This window comes from Lepidochelys kempii, chromosome 15, assembly GCF_965140265.1.
Source record: "Lepidochelys kempii isolate rLepKem1 chromosome 15, rLepKem1.hap2, whole genome shotgun sequence".
In the NCBI taxonomy this organism is placed as follows: domain Eukaryota; kingdom Metazoa; phylum Chordata; order Testudines; family Cheloniidae; genus Lepidochelys; species Lepidochelys kempii.
The window spans coordinates 25949076-25975331 of NC_133270.1; the positions used below are offsets into that span (position 1 = coordinate 25949076).

At 44.0% G+C, this 26256-nt stretch overlaps 1 protein-coding gene across 1 annotated transcript; it reads left to right on the plus strand.

Annotated features, from left to right (window-relative positions):
- Window positions 1–563: 563 nt before the first annotated feature.
- Window positions 564–25660, plus strand: P2RX7 (purinergic receptor P2X 7). Its single transcript, XM_073312579.1, has 13 exons — window positions 564–718; window positions 3786–3918; window positions 4475–4546; window positions 6454–6526; window positions 7608–7704; window positions 10951–11031; window positions 12078–12207; window positions 15377–15507; window positions 20899–20992; window positions 22123–22188; window positions 22284–22397; window positions 23598–23696; window positions 24852–25660. Exons 1-13 carry the CDS (start codon window positions 594–596, stop codon window positions 25341–25343), a joined length of 1707 nt encoding a protein of 568 aa, XP_073168680.1. The 5' UTR covers window positions 564–593; the 3' UTR covers window positions 25344–25660.
- The last annotated feature ends 596 nt before the right edge of the window (window positions 25661–26256 follow it).

The following is a 26256-nucleotide window of genomic DNA, read 5'->3' on the forward strand; positions in this document are numbered from 1 at the left end:
CATGGCTGAGAATTTAGCAGGAAATTAGATCTTGGATCCCAGGACATTGATATGAATAGCCAGGCTATTTTGGAGGACATCATAGGAGTATTAATGCATTTGACACTTTAGGCTTTTGCTTTTTAAAAATCCTGAATATTCAAAATGTTAAAGCATATTTGCAATGTCCAAATAAAAGGAATTCCAGAAATATTCCTCCGCTGAAAACTGTCTTTGTCCAACATAGTGTGGGTGGCTGTGGACCATTGTATTTTAGTCAACAAACAGTCCAAATTCATCTCTTGCATAATTGCTTTGATTTTAATGAAGATGCAACAGGGATTAATATGGTTCTTTGTATTTTATTTGTCCATAGGTAAAGCAGTTGGCATACTTTAACCCATTTTCTTGCTACTGATTAACAATAAATAATGATCTTTCTTTAAAGAGCATAATATACTCAGTTTATTCAGCTTCCATGCTAGTAATGCAAATGGTTTTCTTACTGTGCCTTTAAGTGGTGTGGCCTGCCTAAGGGAGTTGTGGGGGTGGAAGTAGACAGAATCAAGTGGCTACAGTTCTTGAGAGCGTAGATTCCAAAGGAAGTGATAATAATGGCTGCATTTTGCAGTTTGAAGAATTTATGTGAATATGAAACTTCTAAAGTTGTCCGTTTTCAGAGCGTTTCCTATGGGAGTTTGAAATGGACCTTCCATATGATTGTCTTCCTGTATGTTTGGTAAGTTAAAAGTAACTAGATGAGCAAATGTGTTTCTTATGTGGGTGATTGTCTGAATGTTTAGGACTCAGCCTTCAACAAGTACAGAGAACTTTTTCACTCTGTACTAGAGGACCAACATAAATCAGTTGTTTAGTTGCTTTTTAAAGGCAGAACAGTATTGTGTGGTAACAGGAAGGATCCTATAGAGTGGCTGTTTAGAACAGGGAGTTGGCTGCTGGAGGTGTGGTCCTGCATATTCTTCTCTCATCCTCCTAATAAAAAGTGCCTGAATGTAGTTTCTTTTCCAACAGGGCTGTCTGGTTTCATTTACACAGTCAGTAGACTTACCTCAGATTTACACTGATGTAACTGAAATCAGAACCTGGCCTTGAGAGTCCAGGGGTAGATCTGCCATTCAAGTTACCCAAGGGGTCACCCAGGGCATCAATTCTTAGAAACAGGGTTTTATGACTATTAAGTGCATAGGTCTGGGACCATAAAGGGCAGATGTTTTCCTGTTTGCCTCAAAACTGGGGCTGCTTTCAGCAATAATATTTGCTGACCAATGTCTTTAGTTATTAATAAAATATGGTTAATTATTACGGATGGGTGCTTTTACACATTGAGCTGCTGATACCAATTGCACTGGCAATAAACTTGTAAGAAGTGCTATTGTCTAATTAAGGCACCATTTCCAAATTGTTGCTGAGATCTGCTGAAGCAGCATGACTGTCCCAAATCACTCTTCTCAAGAGAGGAAAGACTGACTGTAGAAAACACCTCAGAGGCAGAAAAAATAGTAAATTAGGAGTGATTTTAAAACTGACAATTGATTTAGTCAGTTGCTTCACAGTTACACATTCTAGACACAGTTTTTCACCCCTGAAATTTTTATTTGTTAACTGAAATAGTGCTGACTCAGTCAACTAAATCACAGACTTGTCTGTGAAAGGAAACCCTTTTTAGATGCCATTATTTAATGTGGACAGTGTCTTCTGAACTTACACAAAAGTTTTGGAAGGGGGGGAGTGAGAAAACCTGGATTTGTGCTGGAAATGGCCCAACTTGATTATCATACACATTGTAAGGAGAGGTTTCAGAGGAACAGCCGTGTTAGTCTGTATTCGCAAAAAGAAAAGGAGGACTTGTGGCACCTTAGAGACTAACCAATTTATTTGAGCATGAGCTTTCGTGAGCTACAGCTCACTTCATCAGATGTTTACCGTGGAAACTGCTGCAGTTTCCACGGTAAACATCTGATGAAGTGAGCTGTAGCTCACGAAAGCTCATGCTCAAATAAATTGGTTAGTCTCTAAGGTGCCACAAGTCCTCCTTTTCTTATTGTAAGGAGAGTGATCACTTTAGATAAGCTATTACCAGCAGGAGAGTGGGGTGGGAGGAGGTATTGTTTCATGGTCTCTGTGTATATAATGTCTTCTGCAGTTTCCACAGTATGCATCCGATGAAGTGAGCTGTAGCTCACGAAAGCTTATGCTCAAATAAATTGGTTAGTCTCTAAGGTGCCACAAGTACTCCTTTTCTTTTTACAAAAGTTTTAGAAATGGTCAGTTTCATGAGTTTGACCCATCACGTTTGCACACCTCATGCTGCAGAAGCAATGGATGCTAGTGACTCTTAAAAGGTCACTGTCAACTTTTAAAAAACAATTGTAAACAAATATATTTCCTTCCTTATGTTGTTGGTAATGCATTAGATTATTAACAGAGGGAAAATGTTCAGGCCTACGTTTTCCAAAACGGTTAGTGATTTTGGGCATTTAACCTGAAACTCCTGAAAGGGCTTGATTTTCAAAGGGCAGAGGGCTCAGCACTTTCTAGAAGTCAGGTCCCTTTAATATTCTTTATTTAGGGACCCAAAATGGAGACATCCAAAAGCCTTAATAACTTTTTAAAAAAAGAAAAGGAGTACTTGTGGCACCTTAGAGACTAACCAATTTATTTGAGCATGAGCTTTCGTGAGCTACAGCTCACTTCATCAGATGTTTACCGTGGAAACTGCAGTTTCCACGGTAAACATCTGATGAAGTGAGCTGTAGCTCACGAAAGCTCATGCTCAAATAAATTGGTTAGTCTCTAAGGTGCCACAAGTACTCCTTTTCTTTTTGCGAATACAGACTAACACGGCTGTTCCTCTGAATAACTTTTTAAACTCTCGTTCTAGAATCCAGTTTAGGAGGCAGTATTTATGCCCTTTTTTTACTTTTTGCATTTCTCTCATTTTGGACAGTGAAAATGCATCAAGAGTAAAATTTTGAAAAGCGCCTAAATGACTTAGGAGTCTGTCTCATTGAAAGTCAGTGGAACTTAGACTCCAAAGTCACTTAGGCATTTTTGAAAATGTTACCCCAAGACAATAACTAGGGACACTTTCAGGTACTTGGTGCTGCAGTGTTTTGGTGCCGAGGCTGCAGTGGTGGGGTGAGTGGCTATTTATTTATTTCCAAACAACGATTTAACTGGAATAGGATAGCATTTATATTGGCCTTAGGTTTTATAAAAACTTGTTTTTACAGAATGCAAATATTAGGCTAAGTTTAGGTTGGTGGTGACCTTTTAAAAATAACAGTAGTGTATGGAAAGCCCGATTTTATTTTAAAGAGAAGCCTTTCAGATTGACCTCTTAGCACATGAAGATGACATTAAGCAATCTGAAGAGACTTATGAGCTGCGATTGGTACTGCTTTTAATGGGTCCCTTGTCATGTGGCCTTTGCACGAGATGAAATGCAAAGGGAGCTGTTTCAAGCCCCCTTGAAATTAGTGGGGAACTTTGCCATTGATTTCAGTGGGGCCAGGATTTCACCCTAATAGTACACAACTACACTATACAATGTCCCTTACATACATCAGTGCAATCCCATCAGGGTCAATGGGATTGCAATAGTATCACTGAGGCAATTGGCCTGAAAAATGCATTCAACGCATGACAAGATTCCAAATTTCTTGAAAAAATTTAATATGGCTTTTAATTTACAGTACACTTTTTCAAATAATCATGCCAAGAAATGACTGTCATTTCAACCCATTTCAGTGGGTTCATTTGTGCTTTCCATTTTGTTTGGTTAGTTATGTGCTTGTCACCGACAAACGGTATCAGAAAAAGGACTCTGTGATCAGCTCAGTTCACACTAAAGTGAAAGGAGTAGTTCAGACTGACTCAAGAATCTGGGACACAGCCGAATACACTATTCCCATGCAGGTGAGTCTCCGTTTAAGGTCAGGACAGCATCTGACTTCCATTGATACATGCCGTTGCTTTCCTGGCATGTGTCTTTGTCCTGCTGCTCAGTGATTTTAACATATCAACAAGAGAGGCAGTTGTATTTGTGAGCGTGAATTAAGAAGGCTGTAAATTGGGAGCAGTAACTTTTAAGCATGGGAAAAAATTTAAAAATGTCTTTTTATGGGATTTTTAAGAAACTTGATGTTTCTACAAGAAGTAATTTTTATTTTAGTAACAGAAAATGTAGGAAGAAATTCAGTCCTGGTGTAATTCCACTGAAGTTAATAGAATTATTCCTGATTTACACTAGCATCACTGAGATCCAAATATGGATCCTCCACCAGTTTTACAGTGGAAGAACTTTATTGAGTTCAATGGAGTTACTCCTGATTTACGCTGGTGTGAGTGAGATTAGAACCAGGCCCATTTGTCTTTAGTGGTGTCCCTGTGGATTAACACAGGGGTGACTGAGATGAGAATGTGGCACATAGTATTTTATTGAGACTTACTGTTTTCTTTTCTCTCTGTATAGGGAATAGACTCTTTTTTTGTGATAACCAACATAATCATGACAGAAAACCAGTTTCAAAGTGTTTGCCCTGAGGTAACTGCATTTTGTAAGTGATTTCCCACCTGCATAACATAGCATTCTTTGGCAGAAGTAATCCATAGCGGCCTCAAACATTAATAGTGGCTCATGATTATGGCAATTTTGCACAAGTGAACATTGCTTTGTCTTCCTCTGCTTCTTTATTTCATTCAGCAACATGCAAAAACTAGTCTAGTTATTCCTTTTTTTCCCCTCCGCCCTTTTGCTTTTCTCAGAGAATCAACTGGCATTGGTGTGATGTACCACACCAAAGACCCTGCAGCCAAACCTTCACCTGGGTCACACTCTCCCCATGCATTTGTTCTTCTTGTTCAACACATCTGGATTCACCCCTGGTATAAAGTGCAACTAGGAGGAACAGTGGGGTTAGAGAATTGTTGCCAGCTTCTCTGTAGTAATCTGCTGTGCTGTAATTCTAAGCTTGATCATGCTTGGGTCTTTTTCTTTTATTTCTGGTCAAAATTTGTAGCCAATTGCAGTTCTCCTATGCGTTCATTCATATAGTTATTAGAAGAGACCTGAGTTTGCAGAAATGAGTTGACTGTTATTGGCTACAGCGTATATGTGCTCTTAACAAATAAGGAACTAAACAATCCACTGTCAGACTGGCTTGCGCTCCATAGGCTAGGTGAGACTCAGTATTCACCAAATGGAAAAGGATACAAATGATAGGGAATGAAATGTTACTGCAAACCAAGGAAAGTTAAAAAACCAAAAGCTACCAGAGGCTCTTTATCTGATCTGTTCGGTTTTACAGTTTTGATGTATAAGACAAACACAGCAGTTAGTTAATAAATAAGGACCAAATTTGTGTGGATAGAGACCTGAGGCACAGAGACACAAAAATGCATGCAGATTTAATAACTTTCGTCACAACATAGAGACCACACTTGTTTTTGCAAATCAGGTATTTGCACATGCAACTGGGTATTTAAACAGGCAGTTGTGATCATTGGGTGTGAAACTGTGGGCACACAAATGCATGCATATTTTTGAATGTGCAAGCTGGCCTCAACTATTCAATTTAAAAAAAAAAACAAGCATACATAACACACATATTAATCTACTCTTGATGAGTGTGAAACAGAGAAGTAAATTCCGTGCCACTGATAGACAAAACAATATCTTACAGTACATGTCCAAGCTTGTCAAAAGATTGTATTCTATTCTGTGCCTGTACTCTAAATCACTGGTGCCAAAGCATCAGAGTGATATCAGAGAACTGCAGAGAGAGAGAGAAATGATAAAAAACAGCCTATTTACTAATTGTGCATTGAGGGGGATTTGATGAGGAAAACTCAGCAAATCTGCTTATGCTCTGCAGGGCTATATGGAACAGGACCATGAATATGTTCTTTAATTCTTCTGTGGCTGCAACTTGAATCCCTCAGAAGCCTTTGGTTTATTCTGATACTCAGTTTTTAAAAATATTTGATGTGTAAAGTCATTAAATTGGTTAATCAAAATTCTCCCTTCATTGCCAATAGGATTCCAGCTGAGGAAGTGGCATGGGTGTAACCAGAACTGAATTTGATGTATTGTCCCAGAAACTCAGGGCACTAAGGAACATCTTCCTTGCATTTCCTATATCATTGGTGTGTTTTTTTTAAAATCACATTCACCGGACAAATAAATCCCTGGGCTAACTCCAGTGAAGACAAGAGATTACACTTGAGATGAATTTGTCCCATTCAGTCTTTGCTTGTACTGACCTTCTCAAAAACTGAGGTCACATTAAGCACCATGCTGAGTGAATGGTTACAGAAGAGGGCTGTACTTCCTCTGCTCTGCCTCTCGCTCTGTGATTTCATCTTACTGTTTGCCATTTCTGTGCAGAACATTTTACAATAGCAACAGAGAGGTAGATATTTATAATGATATTTTATATTTGTCTTTTTCAGTACCCCATTGCCAAAGCTGTCTGCTCTTCAGATGTGAGCTGTAAAAAAGGACACATGAACCCCCAGAGTAATGGTACATGGATTCCACATTCAGATTTTAAAACTCGTAGCAGGTGGTGAAATGCAACTGTCTTTTAGTTAATAATTATTAGATGGTTAAAGAAATTATGGGGTACCAGCCTTGAAGAATTTGCAACTGTAGAGCCAAATTCTGCTCTAAAATATACTGGTGCAACACCCACTGGCAATTGTGTATGCAGATCTATCTGACTAGGGAGATGAACTACCAAGCACAGTGGGTGGTGAGGAGGGAGGCATAAAGACAAGAGTGGGAGACGGAAACAAAAGGAGCAGCAAGGAGAATGACATGAAATTTGTATTCACTCACCTGGATTTTTTCCACCCTGTGGAGAATTTTAACAAAAAGTGGGACTGGGCAGGGGCAGTGGCAGAGAGGGTGGATGTAGGAGGGGGGATGCAAATCGGATACCACAGCACACATACAGCCCACTCCTGCAGTGCTTTCTACAGGTGTAATTCACATTGCAGGCAGGGACAGTTCTGCATGTAGAGTGACTGCAAGATCAAGCCCTATGTAAAGGCTATGTTGTCTTTGATACCCTTGGAAAGATTAATTAGTTCTAAAAATTTATTAGATATCTGTGTCCTACCTTCTAGGATACTGACAGCCAATAGGAGTTGTTTCAGATGGTGTAATAGTCTGTGTTTCATTGGCTGAATGGTCATTCAGTATCCTGCTGACAGTGTTGGGGGGTGAAGTTCTGCACTTAGCAGAACATTCTTGCTTTAATTTGCTCATATTGTTTAATTAAGCCCTAAGAACTCTTGAATATTGTTACTCCGGCACAACTATGGAGAAAATCCTTCACCCACATCTAATGTGCAGTATTGACAGGGGCAGCGGGAGGAGTTAAGCACTATGCATGTGTAGTGGAAGCATGGATCTGATAACCCCTCCTACAGTTAGTTCAGCTCACAAAGAACTGCGAAAATCAAAACCTTGACTCTGATTTTAAAGTCTCTGTCCTACCTGTGTGTAGAGATCCACCAGTACTTTGAGACTGTGTTATCCAAAGGACTGAGTCAAACTGTGTGTGTGAGAGAACTCAGTAATAGCTAACTCTTCTGTTCAGGAATTCAGACAGGAAGATGTGTGAACTATAATGCAACAATTAAAACCTGTGAAGTCTCTGCCTGGTGCCCTGTGGAATCAATGAAAGGTGCCCCAGTGTAAGTAAAAGTGTTCACATTTTTATGTAATCAATAAAGGCCGGATCCTGCAAGACAATAGGATCTGAGGGTGCTCAGCACCTGGCAGAGGGCCCTTGGTACCTTTGTTTGTAAAACATTTGTTTCCAACCCAACTTTTATTATTATTAACTCTGATTTTTATAAATTAAGTACCATCAATTTGCTTGTAGCGGCTTCTCTTTCTCTCTGATCTTGTGGTGAAGTAATAAATCCAAGCTTGTGACATCACAGTCTGTTGCCATGTGAACAATTCTAGATGTCACAAATTTGTCATGGATTCACTACAGGCATTTTGATAATTAATGAGGATGACAAGGAAAAATGTGGCAAACCTGATAAGTCTCATGGGAAACATTTGCTAATTCTGACTGTGGATCAGTCCAAGGGAAGTGGTGAAAGGCCTAGTGCTGGTAACATGTAAAATTGGACTGAACTAAGCTCTATAAAATATACTGGAGTAGACTATAAGACCTAGTAGCTCTCTTCCACATCTAATTTGTATGATCCCATGATTGTAAAGTGTTCTGTGATGTAAGGGTTCCACTTTAACATGTAGTTACTCATTTGTATCAGGCAAAAAAATGCAAATATGGTTATAATAAAACATTTGATTTCATTCACATGTGCAATGCAAAAGTATTCTCCACTTGAAGCCCCAGGATATAACATTGCTTCTACCAAATCCTGATATGTAGCAGCTTTTGAACTACGTGCACAAGAAACTGGGTCTCTTGTACTAAACCAGACCTTGCTGCTTAGAAAAGACATACAGGGCAAATTCTCCGCTAGAGTAAATTGGTGCAGCTCCTTTGACTTAAATGGAGCCGTGCCATTTTACACCAGCAGTGTATTTAGACCATGATATGGTTTTGCTTTCTTCTCCCCTCACTACCACTGCATGTGGTTTGCTAGGCTTACCCACAGAGAATAGGGTAGTGTTTAATAGGCCACCTGCTAAACTGATATGTCCACACCACAAAACCCAGCAGTCTAATTAATATTGATTTGCCCTCTTGTTGGCAGTTCCAACAGAGATACCAAGGACTAAATAGGCCAGGGAAACTAAACTCTCCTCATATCCCAAGGTGTAGGCCCTCGAGGTTGCGAGGCAGGCATAGGGGAAGCTGCCAGTGCTGTCTTTGCTCCATTGATAGAGGACCCCATGATTGGCTTAACTCTTCTTTCCTTCATGTCAGTGGTAAAAGTCTTACTGGGGGCTGAGACCTGAGCCCTTTTGAAAATCCCACTTTAGGGCTCCAACCCCGCATGCTGCTGAGTACTCTCAATTCCTATTGGCTTCAATGGAATTCAAGGCTGGTTAACACCTTGCAAGGTCGAGTCCTAAATTCACATAAAAAAATCAAGAGAATGGGAGTTCTCCCACTTTTGTGACGTTCATGCAGGGCAGCTTAATGAACACCCATGTTGTTAAAACTCTTGGTTTTGTTTCAGTGTAACTTCAGTGAATATTAAATATTTTCAAACATCGCACTGCGCAAGCTGGTAGCTGCACGCAGCAGGAAAGAGATTTGGCCTATATTTACATTGCATAATTGGCAGAGTGCCCATATTGTTGTCCAATTTTCCTCTAATGTATCAGTGATTGGTTTTGGTCTCCTGGCAGTGACAAATGAACCAATAAATGCTTCCAGGATGGCAAATCACATGTATGAGAATTCTTCACAAAATCCACTGGCAAGAGTTCATGGCAGTCACTAAATGGGTAATATGAGTGTTTCTCTGCAACTTGAATGAATAACTGAAACAACCTGTATGGAAGTCTGTAGCCTGGTGCCTTCAAATTTTGACTTCTGGCAGAGCAATGTTGGTTCTCAGCTATACCCACAGTTGGCTTTTCTGTGCAAGTTCTGTGCATTATAAAGAGCACTTCCCTTTCCTTCCCTTTTGGGATGGTTGAAACTGAACAAAACTATAACTTTTTGCAAGAAGGTTCCCTTTCTTTTGTTTTGACTGGTCTCCAGCTCCATGCAATGCCAGGCAAAGTGACCAGGATAAACTTACTTAAGGACAAATGTTTACAGCACCTTCATAGAAGAGATCTGGAAAGATTCCCAGGTGTCTGTCCTGAATGCATAAGCAGTTTAAAACTTTTTGATTAATCTATTTTTAGTGTTTTAAAGTTCAACATACATTATTCATTTCTTGATCATTATAAACTGAAGACTGATTAGAAATTCTAATTGTTCAGATGATGTCCCAAAATGTTTAAGTTTCAGTTGCAGCCAACACCTGCTTTTTCAATTTGCTTAGGAGACAGGCTGAAAAGTCTGTAATTGACACTATGTGTCAGCTAGGTAGAGTATTTCCTGTCCTTGCAGGTCTTTGGCTCAGAGACTCTGCTGCTAATACAATGATGTACTAAGAAGAACGCTCCGAAGTACTGTTCTTTGGATGGGTTGCTGCTTCAGGGACCATTTGTGTCCACCTTTGGGGACTTTCTAGGTGAAAATCAAAGCGTTCCTGGCTCATTTTGAAAAGAGAACGGGAGAAGCCAGTATCTTGGCTGACATCCTCTTGCAAAAAGTTATTTTTCAAAGCTAATTTTGTGCTGGTGCCAGGTTGACAATGCTGGAAGTTGAATTCCTCTATTTTTCCACCAAACAGGGATGGCCTGTGTAGTAGCAGAGCAAGCTTCCTTCACATGGTCCAGCTGATGTGACTTGAACTTTGACCTGGAGGGACCACCTCCATGGAGGAGAGTGTAGTTCAACATCTCATTTTTATAATCTGTGCCAACTGTGGTTTAAGTGTCTGTGACAAAGCCATCTGTCTACTGGGAACTGCAATGAACACACCAACTAATTTCACATAAGCCACAGCGATCACATGATAACATCAGTCGCTACTGATCAATGCCCAGATTTCAAATTAGCAGTCCCCTATTATTATTTATTTGTATTACAATAGCATCTGGGGACCCCAGTCAGAATCAGGCCCCATTATGTAGCTACTATACAAACAAGTGTAAAAGACAGTCCCCACCCCCAGAGAACTGACAGTTTAAGTTTATAAGTAAAACCAAGAAAACTGTGTATTCTATTCTCAACCCCCTGAGCCATCTAACTCGTTATTCTCAGTATCATGTTCTCCTACTGACAATTTCCCAGGTAATAGCAAAATAGTGTACCATTAATTGATGTATTTAACTAAAGGAAGATAGTTGGTTTAATAGCTTTCATTGTACTTGATATGTTCCTCTTTTAGGCCTGCCATTCTGAAGAGTGCTGAAAACTTCACAGTGCTAATAAAGAACAATATCCACTTCCCAAAATTTAATCACACTGCGTAAGTGCAAACATTCATCCATCTCCTCTTAAATGGCGGTTCTACTCCAAAAATGAATGTGTAAATAAAACACCTTCAGTCTGCACTTCTCTGTGTATTTAGGGCTGTATCTGCTATGCTGAGTGACAAAAATCAGGTCTGATTGCTCTTTGTTCTTCTTAACCTTGCATGACCAAATACAGCTATAGGACAGTGAGATGGACTCTATTCCTTCTCATGCATTAGTAACAAAATGACTAAGTTGTAATTGGCTACACCAGGGTAAAACCACTGAAGGCATAGGATAACATAAGTGTCACTGAGGGCATAATTTGAAGGGAATTGGGTTGCACGGGTGTCACTGAGGGAATAATTTGATCTGCAAAGCCTTTGTTACTGGTGGTGATGCTCGAGAACTAAAGGACCCAGCTTGATTCTTAGACCCCATGTGGAATTTGCAGAGCTGGTAGTTACAAAGTCCCCCCCATATTCTACTAATAAACTGAGCACATTTGATCATAGGCTCTGACTTCTAATGGCACTAGTGGGTGCTCGACCCCTCTCTGCTCCCGGCCCCACCCCAACTCCACCCCTGTCCCACCCATTCCAATCCCTTCCCCAAAGTCCCTGCTCCAACTCCGCCCCCTCCCTGCCCCTATTCCGACTCCTTCCCCAAATCCCCACCCTGGCCCCATCTCTTCCCTGCCTCTTCCCCTGAGCGTGCCACATTCCCGCTCCTCCCCCTTCCCTCCCGGAGCTTGCTACAGCTGTTTGGCGGTGGCAAGCGCTGGGAGGTAGGTGGAGGAGCGGGAACGTGGCACGCTCAGGGGAGGAGGTGGAGGAGGAGGTGAGGCGGGGGGGAGCTTGGCTGTCGATGGGTGCAGAGCACCTGCTAATTTTTCCCTGTGGGTGCTCCAGCCCCGGAGCACCCATGGAGTTGGCACCTATGCATTTGATACAGGTTTGGGAAGGAGCAATGAGCAGGGAGCCCCTCAATGGCATTTGTAGATGCTTTTTCAGGGAAGAGCTCACATGTATGTTTTCAAATAATTTGTGGTTCTTTGCAGAAGAAACTTTTTACCAAAATTGAATATTTCATGCACATTCAACAAGATAACTGCACCAGGCTGCCCAATTTTCCAGCTGGGAGATATTCTCCAAGCAACAGGAGAAAATTTTTCAGAGATGGCAATTCAGGTCTGTGGCATGACTCCTGTCTTCCATTCAGAACACCTCCATGGTATTTCTCTTTCATTTTCATTGTTAAATGTTGCAAACAATGGAATTGTTCCAGTTTTAAGGGCTGATCCTGGGGGGTGCTGGGCATCCTCAACTCTGCAGGATTTCATGAGAATTGAAGGTGCCCATATTGATTTAATACACATTGGATTTTGTTGTCAGTAATTAAACAGTCTTCTCAGGCCAGTCAACATGGACTCTTCCTCTCCTCAGGATTCTGTTAAAGGGCACCTTGAGCCATGTATTCAGGGGAAAGATTCCCCACCACCTCCCCAAAAGCTAGGCTGGCACAAGAATTCCTCTGACGACCTAACTCTGTCTACGCTGGGGATTAGGTTGGGTTAATGACGTCTCTCACCGGTATGGATTTTTCACACCCCTGAGAGAGGTAGCTATGGTGACGGAACTTTTCAGTGTAGACCAGCTCTGAGGGTATGTCTTCGCTGCCATGAGAGGCGTGACTGCAGTGAAGTCCTGGCAGCACAGGGTTAGCTACTCAAGCACATACCCAGGCTCTCATTGTGTAGCCTGGGGCTGCTGCAGCTTCACTGTTGTGGTTAGTCAAACTAGCTAGATCAAAGTTAGCTCGGGTGTATCTACCGTTCCACCTCTCATGGCAGTGTAGATGTACTAAGGCCATGTTGACACTACAAACTTTTGCTGCTGCAAGTTATGTCGGGGCAGTTAGCATGTGCGCATGCAAAAAACATTCTGTGCAAGTTAAAAGCAAGTAAATAAATTAATGGAACAGAAGTTAAGAGGAAGGAGCGTTCATGTCTGTTTTTGCTAAACATATAGCTACCATGCCTCTCACAGGTTAGTATACGTGAAGCTGTGGTGGGCCTTACAGTCCCCTGGTGTGGAGTGGTAGGGGTGATGCCATGTGGAATGTTGATGGGGGTCTAGGGAGCTGCTGTAATTGAGTTCTCCACGCACTGCAAAGGGAAGCGAGCCTGCAGTTGTTGACACTGTAGGTCCACAAGAGTCTGCAGCATCCATGTTTGCTACTGGAGAAGCCCCATTATTTCCTGGTGCACCTTCCTCTCCTTTTCCTGCTGGGACTTCTTGTCCTTTCTCCAGTCCACTCTTTCCTTCTCCATATAGTCAGCACCCTGCAGGCGCTCTGCTAGTGGTCTGATGCAGCTCTGGCTTTCCCCATCTTCTTCTTTCTCCTCCTTATCTGGCTCAGGCACTCCACAGGTGTGGAGGGGGAACCCCTCAAGGCCACTACAGCAGCAGCTAGAGATAAAACACCCAGAGGTAGCATTGTTAATATCGTCACAACAGCAAGTGAAAGTTCAGGTTCAGAACTCCTTTCCCTTGCTCTCCTAAAGCTTTAAACAAGACACACTAAACACTTCACTTCTGCTTTGGAGTGTTTGTGCATGGCTCCACTCACAGCACCAGCCAGGGTGAGTGTGGCCCGCCAGGGGGAGGGGGAGGGAAGTATTCGGTTGTATGAAACTAGGAGTATAGTGCAGTAGAGAGAATGCTAGCCCCGTTTTCACAGGCAGTGGTGATTTTAGCTGATATCTGTTGCCTGGGGTTAATAAAGGTACAGAGACCACTGCTGCTGCTGGTGTCCCAAAATTGCCAGGGCCCGTGTGCTGTTAGTTTCTTTATTGCAATGGTGCCTGCTGAAGTTATGGCCGACTGGTGTGGGAAACCATCCTACCGGGGGGCAAGAAATAAGGCTGCCGTCCCTTATTTGTATTTCCTCACCCTACTATAGGAGAAGGACACCCCAACTTTAGTAGGGTGAGGAAATACAAATAAGGAAGAGGGGAGAAACCCCTACAGGATATGCATTAGACATAGTGGTGTCAGTGTAACAATACAATAAAAGTTGTATTCCAGCCTGTGGGCAGTAGGAGAGAAAGATGTCGCCCCGGGAGGTGCCAGAATGATGGCCACTGGTGACGATGGGGAAGGTGGTGGCGATGAGGATGATAATGGCTAACATTTCAGGTGGTTCTGCAAGGGATGGTGTGACTATATGGATTTTCAGGTGTACATTCTGTATTATCTCTCTCTACCTGACTGAGCTGGAGCATCAGTGACTTAGCTAAATGTATTAATAAATTATTGTAAATATAGAACAGTTCCTATAATGTGAGTGTTGCAACTGTGCACATCAGGGCTCCCAGCTAACCAGTAATTTTAATAACACTAGGCCTGATTCTGGGACAAGAACCTGTCGATCCTCAAAGTGATAACTGGGAATTCTTAAGTAATCAATATAATTAATATAGTATCTATAGATCAGGCTACAATTGTCACTAGAGTGGTCAGTGTCTGACTTTTTGGGACAGCTGCTGGAGGACTGCTAGGGTCAGCTGACATAATTGACACAGTTCTACACCTGTGCTGCATTGACCTCAGGACACCTACCATGGCTCAACGCCACTCTGGGAAGTGGTGATACTGCGTTGCCATAACAGGGCACTTACATCTGTGAGAGACAAATTTAAGTGTAGACATGTGCGCAACTCGGTCAATGCAAGGTACCTTACGTCGACCTAACTTTGGAGCGTAGACAAGGTTTCTGCCTCACAGTGCCTCTGTAAGATTGATAATTACAGGTGGGTGAAATGGAGATACATAAATATGAAGTGATTTTCTCAGAGCCAGAAACCGAACCCAGTTCTGCTGAGGTCCGGGTCCGCAGTACCATCGAAGCTGCAACATTCAGCTCTGGATCCCAGGTCCCCTGCAAAATTAATGGGAGTTTGCGTTTGGGATTTTAGTTTGAGCCCATCTTTGCCATTTCATTAAATTAAACTAATCAGAAAGTGGCAATGAAATTGGAATTTTTGTTGGTAGGATGAGAAATTGGCCAAAAACCAAGAGATACTTTCAGAATCTGAATGAATTCTAGCTTGTAGCTAGTTTGATCTGTGCAGTTCATTAAGTCACTGTAGAAGGAAGTCTTTGCTGGAGATAGAAATGTACCGTAAGTACAAGTGTATTATAGGTGTGATCCTGCCATTGGACCACATTCAAATCTCCTCTGATTTCAGGGGGAGTTTGGTGCACAGAGCAATTTCAGAACCAGGCCTGGTACAGTCTTTTTTCTTTTTCATGCTCCTGAATGCATTTAAAGTGTGTTTTCCCTTTCTGTGTCAAGGGCGGAATCATGGGCATTGAGATCAACTGGGACTGTAACCTGGACAAATGGTTCCACCGCTGCAGTCCACAATACAGTTTTCGTCGCCTTGATGACAAAACGACGACTGAATACCCTGGATACAACTTCAGGTAAAAGGTATTTTAAAAATCATACATCGCAAAGCAGTGTATTATCTGTATTGCTTGAGTGATAGGGATGTGCAGGTGGAATCAGGTAGGTGGAAACCAAGGGGTTTGTAGCTAGAGTGCTGGAGCCCTGGCTGTTGTTCTTGACTATGCCACATATTTCTGCTGTAATCTTTCTTTTGTATAATAGCCACTGTTGTACTTATGAACCTAACTTGCATGCACAGTTACTACAGTTGCCTGTGCATTATCAGTCAGACTCGTCACGTACACAAACAACCACTCATGCATGCAGCTGGTCATTTGTGCTTGCGTTTACCAAGGCTACGTGCACAGGTCTCGTGAATGTACGTGCAAATTAAGATCCGAATCCTGCAAACTCTTCCATGCAGATGGATCTTCGCTCCTGCATGGAGCTCCATTGCGTGAGGCTATGTATAGCACAGGAGTCTGCCTGCCTGAAACAGCTCATATGATTGGGGACCTAGCTGTGCACACATGTTCTGAGCCTGACCCCTAAAATCCCTTCTCTTTCCCCTGGGTTGTAGTCTTCCTTTATTTGACTTGTGTGTGATTTTTATTACGTTATGGGTTTGAATGGAATTACCATAGTGCTTAGGAGCCCCAGCCATGGGCCAGCACCCCATTGTGCTGGGCGCTGTACGAACACAGAACAAAAAGAGCTTACGATCTAAGACAAAAGGCAACAAGTAGATACTGACAGACAGACAGACGGCGGACCACAAGGAAATAATGAGACAGTGTGGATCAGCATGGTGGGCAAGTGGTTTCAGTGTGATGGAATGCTAAAAGTGTCTTATAAAATTCAATCACTAGATGGTACAGTGTGTAACATACTGTACTTGAGCAGGTAACAGCTATACCTGGCCGTGCATTAAAATATCTTAAAGAGAATACATCTTGTGTATCGCTCTCCATAATGGGCCCTCTGTGCCAGTCCAGATGTAGTACAGAACCCTAGTAGCAGCTTTCCAAATTACCGTGTGCAAGGAAGACGTGACATGACATGAGTAAATGACACCAACGCCCTAAGTGTTGTCAAGATTTTTGTAGACATAGCAGAAGGGTTTTGAAGGAGGACAGCAAGGTCGCTTTGTGAATGTTTAGGTTTGTTATAAAACAAATGGGCAGTGTCAGGGCACCTAGGCAGGAGGGCACATTGTAAAGAACATTATTTGAATATATAAAAACATAGATCTGTAGCGAGATCCTTTTGCTACAGTTCAGCACAGTTAGCTCTGCTCAAGGGAAGCCCAGCCCTGGCATTGTGGAAGTGTGGCCAGTCAGGGCTTAAGAACCATAGAATGGCACGCCTGTTTGGGGAAGTCTGCGCATTGCCAGCTCACGCCATGACTGGCTAGCGCTACTGCTGTTCATCAGTGGCTTCGATGAGCATGGAAAATCCCGCACCCAACCCCTGCTACTTTCTCAAAGAATAAAAGCAAAGGAAGAAGAGTGTTTGTGTGCAGCAGTTTAACATCAACGATGAGTAATTTAAAATAACAAAACAGGGCAGTGAAGATTAATGGGCAGTGAGTCGTTGGATTGGTTAGATCCTAATAGAAAATTGGCCTGACAAGTCTGACAAGGCTAATTAAAACAAGAAGAAAAAGAAACCCTGCACAAAATCCACTTCTTTTTGGAGCATGCTGTTTTTCCAAGCACATTTACAGTTTTGAAGGAAAAAGCTCCATTGTTCTTCTGAGAATAACTCAGCCCGGGATTAATTTTTTCCTGGTGATGGGGCTAAATTCTGCTCTCAATTACACTGGTGTAAATCAGGAGTAATTCCACTGACTCCACTGGAACTCCTCCAGATTTTGTACTGGCGTAACAAGGGAGACCAGAGTCTGCCCCACAGACACTCTTTTCCTGTGCACATTTCAGGAGAGTTTTTTCTGTAAAGATCCTGAAAAACTATTGCTCATGTGAGTAAGATTTACTGATAAAGTGTAGCTGCATTGACTTCAGTATAACTACTTGGGTGAGTAAGAGTTGCAGGATTGGGCCCTGCCCTCAACTGATTGTGACTGAATCAAACTAATTTTATATGTGGTAGAATGTCACATGGCAATGTGCAAAATAAAGGGTATTAAATATCTCGTGCATTCTTGGGTAGGTCTGGGGAGCAATAGGTCCTTGTAGGATGTCCAGGGAGCCTTTGTCACAGGAGAGTGAAGCTACATAAGGGTTATCCTAGAGGGAATACATTTCAGGGACCTTTTTATCATCTGAGTGAGCATAAAGTTCTGGAAGTCAAGTTATTGTCCAAGGCCCGAACCATGCAAACTGTTCTGTGTGGGTGAACATCAGTGCCTGCGTGCAGCTCTGTTGACTTCAGCTGAGTTTCAAAGGGAGTTTTGCCATAGACTTAAATGGCATCAGGATTAGGCTACAAATGTGAGGTGCAAATCTGAGGTGCAATGGGCCACTGCCCAGCTGGTCATCAATGATGCTCTTAATATATCAAATCAGAGCACTAAGCTGTTGCAAAGGAGAAAGTTTCTGTGACATCCTAAGTAAACGTAAAGTGACTTCTCTTTTTGGGGATAGAAAACCTGTGTGTGGGGAATACTATCTGATCCTGAATACGTAGGTAAAACCTGAAAATAGAACGTCACAGAGCTGCAGGCATCAATGCAGGCTCAGCCAAGTGCTGGCCAGCAAAACATGCCTCAGCTGGAGATCACAGAAACATTGAAAGCAAGATAAAAGAGTGTTTCGTGTCTGTGCAGCGAGGAAAAGCAGAACCATTACATTGTGTACTGCTGAGTAACTCACTGCCTTAAGAACAGATCTCCGCAAAGGGGAAGTTAATGAACACAAGACATGCAATGCAGATTAAAAGCACTTCAGAGTTCTGCAGAACTGAGATGGGAGAGGGCTGTGCTGCAGCAGGTGGGAGTGAGTGAGAGCTGGCTGATGGCTGAGTTGCTGGTATCAAGGCGATGACAGACACACTTGCTGCCCGCCTTGTACAGCTTTAGGAAACATTGTCTTTTTGGGTCCTACCCCAAATAGGAGCAGGTGCTCTCGACTCTCAGCAGGAAGTGGGCGGCACTCAGCACCTCTCAGAAAACTCTCAGTACCTTGCAGGAGTGGGCCCAGCAGTTGCAGGAAGTCCTGAGATTTCCCGAGAAACTGCTATGCTGGGTAAAATGCCCCTTGAAGTGTGGGGCTTGAATGCTCAGGAGTGTTGGGCCAAATCCACTGGTCCTGCCTCAGTTTTTGTTCAGGCCTTAAACGCATTCTGACAGCCATTTGCCTGACTAAGGATTGTGTAAAAACTGAGCCCAGGGGCCAGATGCCTCCCTCTGAGGGAAGACCCATGGGAGGGGCTAAGGGAGGAAATTTGCACAGGATTCCTCCCAAGAACAGACCACGGGGCCCACACATCGATTCCAGGGTATTAGCAGCAGGCCAGGGGCACCTGTGCAAAGACCCTTTGCCTCTGTGTCCACCTAGCAGCCCTGTGTCCCCTCACCCCAACTCTCTGGCACTGGGGGTGTACTAGAGCCATGCTGACAAGGCTTCCTGAGCCAGCAGCTGCCCTTGGGTCCTGCCTTTCAAGGGGGATCCCCCACATAAAGTGGGAAGCAGGAATGACAGGAAGATAATACAGGCTGGGTGGGGTTGTACTACTTCTCTCTCGGGAACTCTTCCTGCCACAGGTGGTTCTTCTTGCTTGGATCCACAGGGTCTAGGATGAAGGGGAAACAATGCTGCTCCACCATCCTGCTGTGTCCTTGGCAGCATAGTCACTGCAGTGCAGCATGAGCTACAGAGCAGAGTCTCCTGATTGGATACGTGCAAGGAATTGAGGGAAGCATACTGCAGAGTGCAGCGACTCCCTGGCTTTGGTGCCAAATCCAGCGAGAGCCCCACCTCAGCAGTGAACCCACAGAGGGGCTTCTATGAGATTGGGCACCAAACCATGGAGACAGCACCCCTGCCCCCCTCTTTTACCATCCGTTTTTAGGTTCCAGTGAGTTTGCCTCCTCTCAGGTAGTGGATGTGGAGGGAGAATATGGCCCATGGAGAGCAGCTCCAAACTGGATTGTCGGGTTGTTTTCAGTGGTTCTGGCAGACGTGGCTCTGGATATTGATGATGGGCAAGATGAACTGAAACCCGGGAAGGAGGGGAAACTGTGTTTCCCTTGATGCTTTCATGCCATCTGTGAGATGAGTAATTAGAGAGCAGAGAGCTGAGCTGATGGCCTGGCATCTGGGGCCATTTCCCATTGAACCCCACCTGCTTTTACCAGAGATTTTGGTTACTACCCAAGAGACTAACCACTAAATGAAATCGGCATCTGCAGTGACAGCGAGTCCTTGAATTACTTTCCACAGTGCTGACACCTGTTTACCCCACTAAAAAAATTACAGTTGGAATTACTAGGCTAAATGAATCCAAAGAGAACACACATTAGAAAATACTGAAGTAAACCTATCAAGAACAGGACAGTGCTTTCAGCCTGGAGCACTGACATGAGTGATACAAATGTTGGTACTGGAGTTAAGATGTTAATGTCATTGAACATTTCTCAGTAAGTCTCTCAGTTTGGGGTTTTTTTTAATGACTCTGCCTGATTTCCCAACTTTTCAGCATCAGGTGGGAGCGTTCCCTTAGTTCAAAGTTCACAGTGTCCCTGTTTGCTGATCCTTATGCTGGCGTTATCAGTGGAATTTCTCATGGTAATTGACTTTGGTGATGAGGAGAAGGAGTGTTGTGTAGTGGGTAGAATAAGGGGCCGGGTTTCAGGAGTTGTGGGGTCAATTTTCTCCCTTCTGCAACTGAGGTGGTGTGTGTGACCCTATCCCAGGCAGCTGCATGAGTTATAAAGCTGCCCTTTATCCCTGCAGCTAATACTCTCATTAGTTTTGAAACAGAGCAGCAGAGCTGAGCAGAAAGTGACTATAAAATCCAGTGGAAGAAAGGGACCCCAAGAGTAGGTGCAGACAACACGGTGGTAAAAGTACTGGTGCCTGGGAGACACTAGTGTTCCCACCATTGCCAGCAGCTAAAATCTTCCTGGGTTTTTCTTTCTGCTTTTCCTGTAGCTGACTGCCCCTCTAGAGCCTCTAAAAGTAACCCTTTGATTCAGGTTACATCCCTTCCTGGGCATTGCTCTGATTTTTCTAAGCTTCTGTGATGGGAGCTGGGGGAAATGCTGTTCATCAAAGTGACCCACAATCTGCGGCAGCTCTCATGGGTCCTGGGAGAGGAAGAGCTTTGACTTCGTAACTGAGGGTAGCATACTAAACGGGCAGAAATGGGAGGAGGCAGTAGAAACAAAACCCCATTTTATTCTCTAGCCCAGAGGCACTGAATTCCCCTGACATGCTGTATGGATCCTTGTTTGGTTTTGACAGATTCGCAAAGTACTACAAACAGCCCAGTGGGAAGGAGGAGCGGACGCTGATCAAAGCCTATGGGATACGATTCGACATCCTTGTCTTCGGCACAGTAAGTGCAACCCTGTTTTCTCATCACCGCTGCAAACCTGTCTGCTTCCAAACAGACATGAGAATTTCTTGCCCTTTGGCAAAAATAACTCCAGTGATAACAACAGTGTAGCCCTTATGGGAGGAAGCGCTGCCTAGTGATTACAGCATAGGACTGTGGCAGGGACCTGGGTACAATCTTGGTCCTGAGAGTGACTTTCTGTGTGACCTTGGACAAGTCTCTTCCCCTCTTTGTGACTCAGTTCCCCCGTCTGTAAAACGGAGGTCGTGCACGGTACCTATGGCAGGGCGGGGCTTGTGACACTTGCTGTTCGTAAAATGCACTGAGGTCGTTGGAGGGAAGGTGCTATAGAAGGGCATGGTATTATGGTTACGTACTGTCCCTGTTAGACAGTGTTTGACATCTACAAAGGACTACAGAAATGAAGGGCCTGATTTTGCCAGTGAGGCCCCAGGGGGAGGGGAGGATCCTGGGTACTTTGCAGGATGGAGTCCTATCAAATCAATCTTCAGACGAATGGCAGGACTTGGCCTTGCCATGCTGTGGGATCAGAGATCAAAGCTTGGTCCCTCATTCCTGGGCTGGTAGGTACCACTCATAGCTCCGAAGATGTGGGTGGAGGGGGATAATGCCCTGGGGCCCTTGTTAAGGTAGAATGATGTACCCAGAAGGGAGCACTGCTTCTTTCCTGCTGTCGAAGGCGGAGGGGAAGGACGCTCCTGCTGAAGGGGGAGAATAGGTGAAGTGGAAGCCTTTGTGTCATTGCTTAATGTTGTACAGATGAGGACTCCCTCTCTGTCTCTGGTTCCCCTTCCAGCTGGGAAGGGGACCTTGGGGAAAGTGACTGGCTCTGATTGAAAGAAGATAAGGGATCCTTCCAGCAAGAGATAGCAGGGCTAAAAGGGAACCCTTAGTTCCCAGCTGGATGTAGCAAAACTACCCTTTAATTTAAACACATTCCACCCGGTTAGGTGCTTTAAGTCCGATCATGTCAGAAGAAAGCTAGAAATCTTGCACATGACAGCAATTTGGCTGGGCCCGATCATGCAGCAATCCTTGCTGTTCTTCTGAAAACTGAAGGACATTATCTGAATTCTGACTTCAAATGACTGTCTTCTCCTTTGCCTAAGGCCGGACGGTTTAACATCTTTGAGCTGCTGGTGTACACCGGGTCTGTGCTGTCCTACTTTGGCTTGGTAAGAGATTTATTTCCTGTCCTGACAGAGCTGCTTCTGGAGACGCAGTCTCATTAAGAAAATGGAATCACTGCTCACTTTTGTTTTGCATGCAGGCTCAGTTCATTATTGATTTTCTTATTACTTCATACACTTATCCCTGCTGCAAAACATCAATCAAAGAATATTACTTCAGGAAGAAGTGCGAGTCTGCTCTGGGACCAAAATGGGTAAGGAATGCAATTAGCTGCTTAAGTAGTAGGAAAATCCAGTGTATTGGGCCCTTCATTGGGTCCTTCGTCAGCTCTCTGTGGATTTGTTCCCAATACACCGCTGCTCTGAGTTCTCCTGCCCCCAGTGCGCACCTTGCAGGCATGGGTTGCATGCTGGGGAGTGGTGTGAGTGCAGGAGCGGATCTTAGCATTGCAGGACTCCTTGCAGCTACACAGAAAAGTGACCAGTGGGTCCCTATAGTTACCTCCTCCCCCAGCCAGCCATTACTCAAAATCCTTCAGGCACAGGGCCTCTGGGAAACCCCACAGAGCTATGCTCTGCAGTGCGTAGAGGTTGTGGACCCAGGGCCTGAGCCCCCTGAATTCTGCTCCTCTGCACTTGTCTTCTACAGCCAGGACTTTTGACAGCTGCAGGGGGTGAGGCAGGTTTCACCCTTTAGAGAGCAGTGGAAAGATGCTGTAGAACAGTGGTTCTCAACCTGTTTACCAGCGTGGGCCACATATGCAGCTGTCTCTGTGTTATGTGGGCACATGCACACAATATATGCACTACCTGTATGGGCCTGAGGATGTCACATGGGCTGCAGCTGTGTAATGATTGGGTCGCGGGTTGAAAACCACTGCTGTAGAGAGAGGGTTGTCTCTAATTAGAGCATTCCTCAGAGCTTCTCTCCCCTGTAACGGTTAAGGGTATTTGCATGAAAGTAGTTTTGTTTCTCTCAAGTCCATCAGCTCCAGTCCACATTCAGCTCCAGCGTCTCCTCTCTAGAAATTCATGCTGCACACATCACTGTGGCATCCTGAACAGCTGAGCTTCTAGGCTGGGATTTCAAAGGAGTCTAAGGGAGTGAGGTGCCCAAATCTGAGCTCAAAAGCTCCCTCTAAAGCTTTGTACAATCCAACTCCCACCAACAGCTCCTCTCTTCCTGCTCCCTGGGCTCCACCCCAGGCTAACACCTGACTGTTCCTTTTGTCTCCCTCACCTGGTCCTATGCCTGGCCTTCCTCCATGCTGCTCCCTATGCCAGGAACAGCCTCTCCCAATGAACATGTGCCTTCAGAGAGATTTTTATCTGAGTAAGGAATGCAGGAACTGGGCCTCGAGGACCCTAGTTATGGGTCAAATCAATACAGTGTAAATCCCGAGTATTCTAAATAAATACTCCAGCTGAGGATGTTAATATCTTTTATTGCACAGACCCTGATGTACGTGTCATATGTTGATGACCCACACATTATTCTGGTAGACAAACCGTTGAGGACGAGTCTGCAGAACGTTAAAGGCGAGATTGTTCAGGTAAGTTCAAGCTTTTACTGTTATGACTTTTTGTGGATTTATTTCCTGAGTGACTTGAGTTTTTTCTCCCTGAGTTTCTAGCTAGGTTTTGGAAGGGCCACACTTGTGATCCTGGGAAATGCCTGAAGCTGACTGTTCGGAACTCGAGACTGTTTTTTCTAGATTAAAACTAGAAGATCTCATTACTGCCCTGTGGGTGTCCTTAGGCCTGCATGAAACAACTTGGGGTACATCTACACTGCAATAACAAACCCGTAGCACAGAGTCTCAGAGCCTGGATCAATTGGCTCGGGGTTGTGGGGATAAAAATAGCAATGTCGACTTTCAGGCTCAGACTGGAGCCCAGGCTTCGAGACTCTCCCCCCTTGTGGGGTTTCAGAGCCTGGGCTCCAGTCTGAACATCTACACAGCAGGTTTTAGCCCCGCAGCCTGAGTCCTTTGAGCCTGAGTCAGCTGACCCGAACCAGCCCCGGCCATGCCACAGATCTTTGATTGCAGTGTTCAGATACCCTTGGTAGTTCTCAGTCCAGCTCCTGTTGGATGGGTGTTCCCATCACAAAAAGACAACCACTCTAATTGGCACTCATTAGGTCCCTTCTTGGCTGTCTCTGGGGACAAGCCAAGGACCATGAAATTGACTTACCCATGCAGTGCTAAAGGTACATAATACAAGGATTAAGGAACGTGGACAGGAAAGCATAGGGGAAGTTTCTATTGCAATTGCCTGTGGTGTGACCCCATGTCGATAAAGGACTCCTGTCACCCACTCTCTCTCTCTCATATCCTGGGACCGACACAGCTACAACTACACTACGTAGAATCCTGTCACTAACACAGTCGATCACTGGGTATAAACTTACAAAACAGATTTAAAAGAATATTCTGATCCTGACTCATACAGAGTGGGAATGAACCAACAGCTCCCTGGGTTTGTTCCGCATTAGAATTCAAAACCAGTAACCATTTGTTTTCCTGATCTGCCTCTTTACTGTTATATTATACTGTCCTGCTGCATTAAATGTGAAGCTTGAGCAGTTAGAATACAGAGGGATTCTCTAATGGCAGGTAAGTGCAGATGTAGACACAGAGTAAAGAAAATGCTACATTTTCTCATTTTCACTCTGACTCCTCTGATTATGTGTTTGGGAATTTTAGTTGCAGAAAGACACTGGGGCTTTTACTGACACGACCAAGCTCACAGCACACTATCCCATTCGGGTCCCTGCCTTAGCAAAAGCCCATGAGATGCAACCCCTTAAAAGCGAAGGACAAACTTCTCCATCCCATGACCGCCCGGCTTGGTGCTGCTGTGGGAAATGCTACCAAACAGAGTCTTTCCGGGAGCAGCTCTGCTGCCGAAGAAAAGAAGGGTCATGCATTACAACCTCGGCTTTGTTCGAGCAGCTCGTTCTTTCCAGATCGGCACTGGAGTTTATCCTGCTTTACAAAGAGCCCTTGTTGGACTTGAATACTGAGACCCTCAATAACCAGCTTCGTCACTGTGCTTACAGACAGTATATTCACTGGCGTTTTGGCTCTGCTGAGGTGGAGAGCTGTGCCCTGATACCAAGTTGCTGCAGGTGGAAGATCAGAGAAACTTATCCCAGTGAGGATGGCAAGTATACTGGTTTAGAGAGGAAGAATTAACCTTTATTAAGCCTCTATTATATAGCTCCAGAACCACAATTAAGCTTATTTCTCAGTTAAACCTCCTTAATTTCTCTTTGGAGACATTTTAAAAAGAAAAGCATGCGATTTCTCAGAATCCACTGCTGTATGACTAAAAGAAAAGGAGTACTTGTGGCATATCAAAGCTTACAGAGGGAGGTATAAGCAGTCAGTGGAGATGGTGTAAATTAAAGCTGGACTTCCTAGCTGTAAACCTAACACGAAGTGGGCTCCACAACATTGACCACTCAAAGAAAAGGAGTACTTGTGGCACCTTAGAGACTAACCAATTTATTTGAGCATGAGCTTTCGTGAGCTACAGCTCACTTCATCGGATGCATACCGTGGGGTATGCATCCGATGAAGTGAGCTGTAGCTCACGAAAGCTCATGCTCAAATAAATTGGTTAGTCTCTAAGGTGCCACAAGTCCTCCTTTTCTTTTTGTGAATACAGACTAACACGGCTGTTACTCTGAAACCTGAATGCTGTATGACTGAATTCCATATTCTGTGTTGTTAATGAGGCAGTATTAGCTAATGATTAGTGCAGGAGACTGGGAGTCAGGAGTCTTGGGTTCTGTTCCTCACTCTACCGCTGACTCTCTCTGTGACCTTGGAAAGGGCACATAGCCCATAACTTTCAAATGTTGCCCCAATTTTTGCATGCCCAGTATTGGACACTTTGGCCCTGATGTTCAGAGGTGCTGAGTACTCAACACTCCAACTGAAAACTAGACTGCACCAACAGCTACCTCAAGGTGGGAACCCAAACATTCAGGGAATCAAAATTAGAGGACTTTTGAAAATTTGACTCTTAACCTCTTGGTGTCTCAGTTTCTCCATCTGTCAAATGTGGATAATACCTACCTACCTTAGTAAAAGGCTTTTGAGC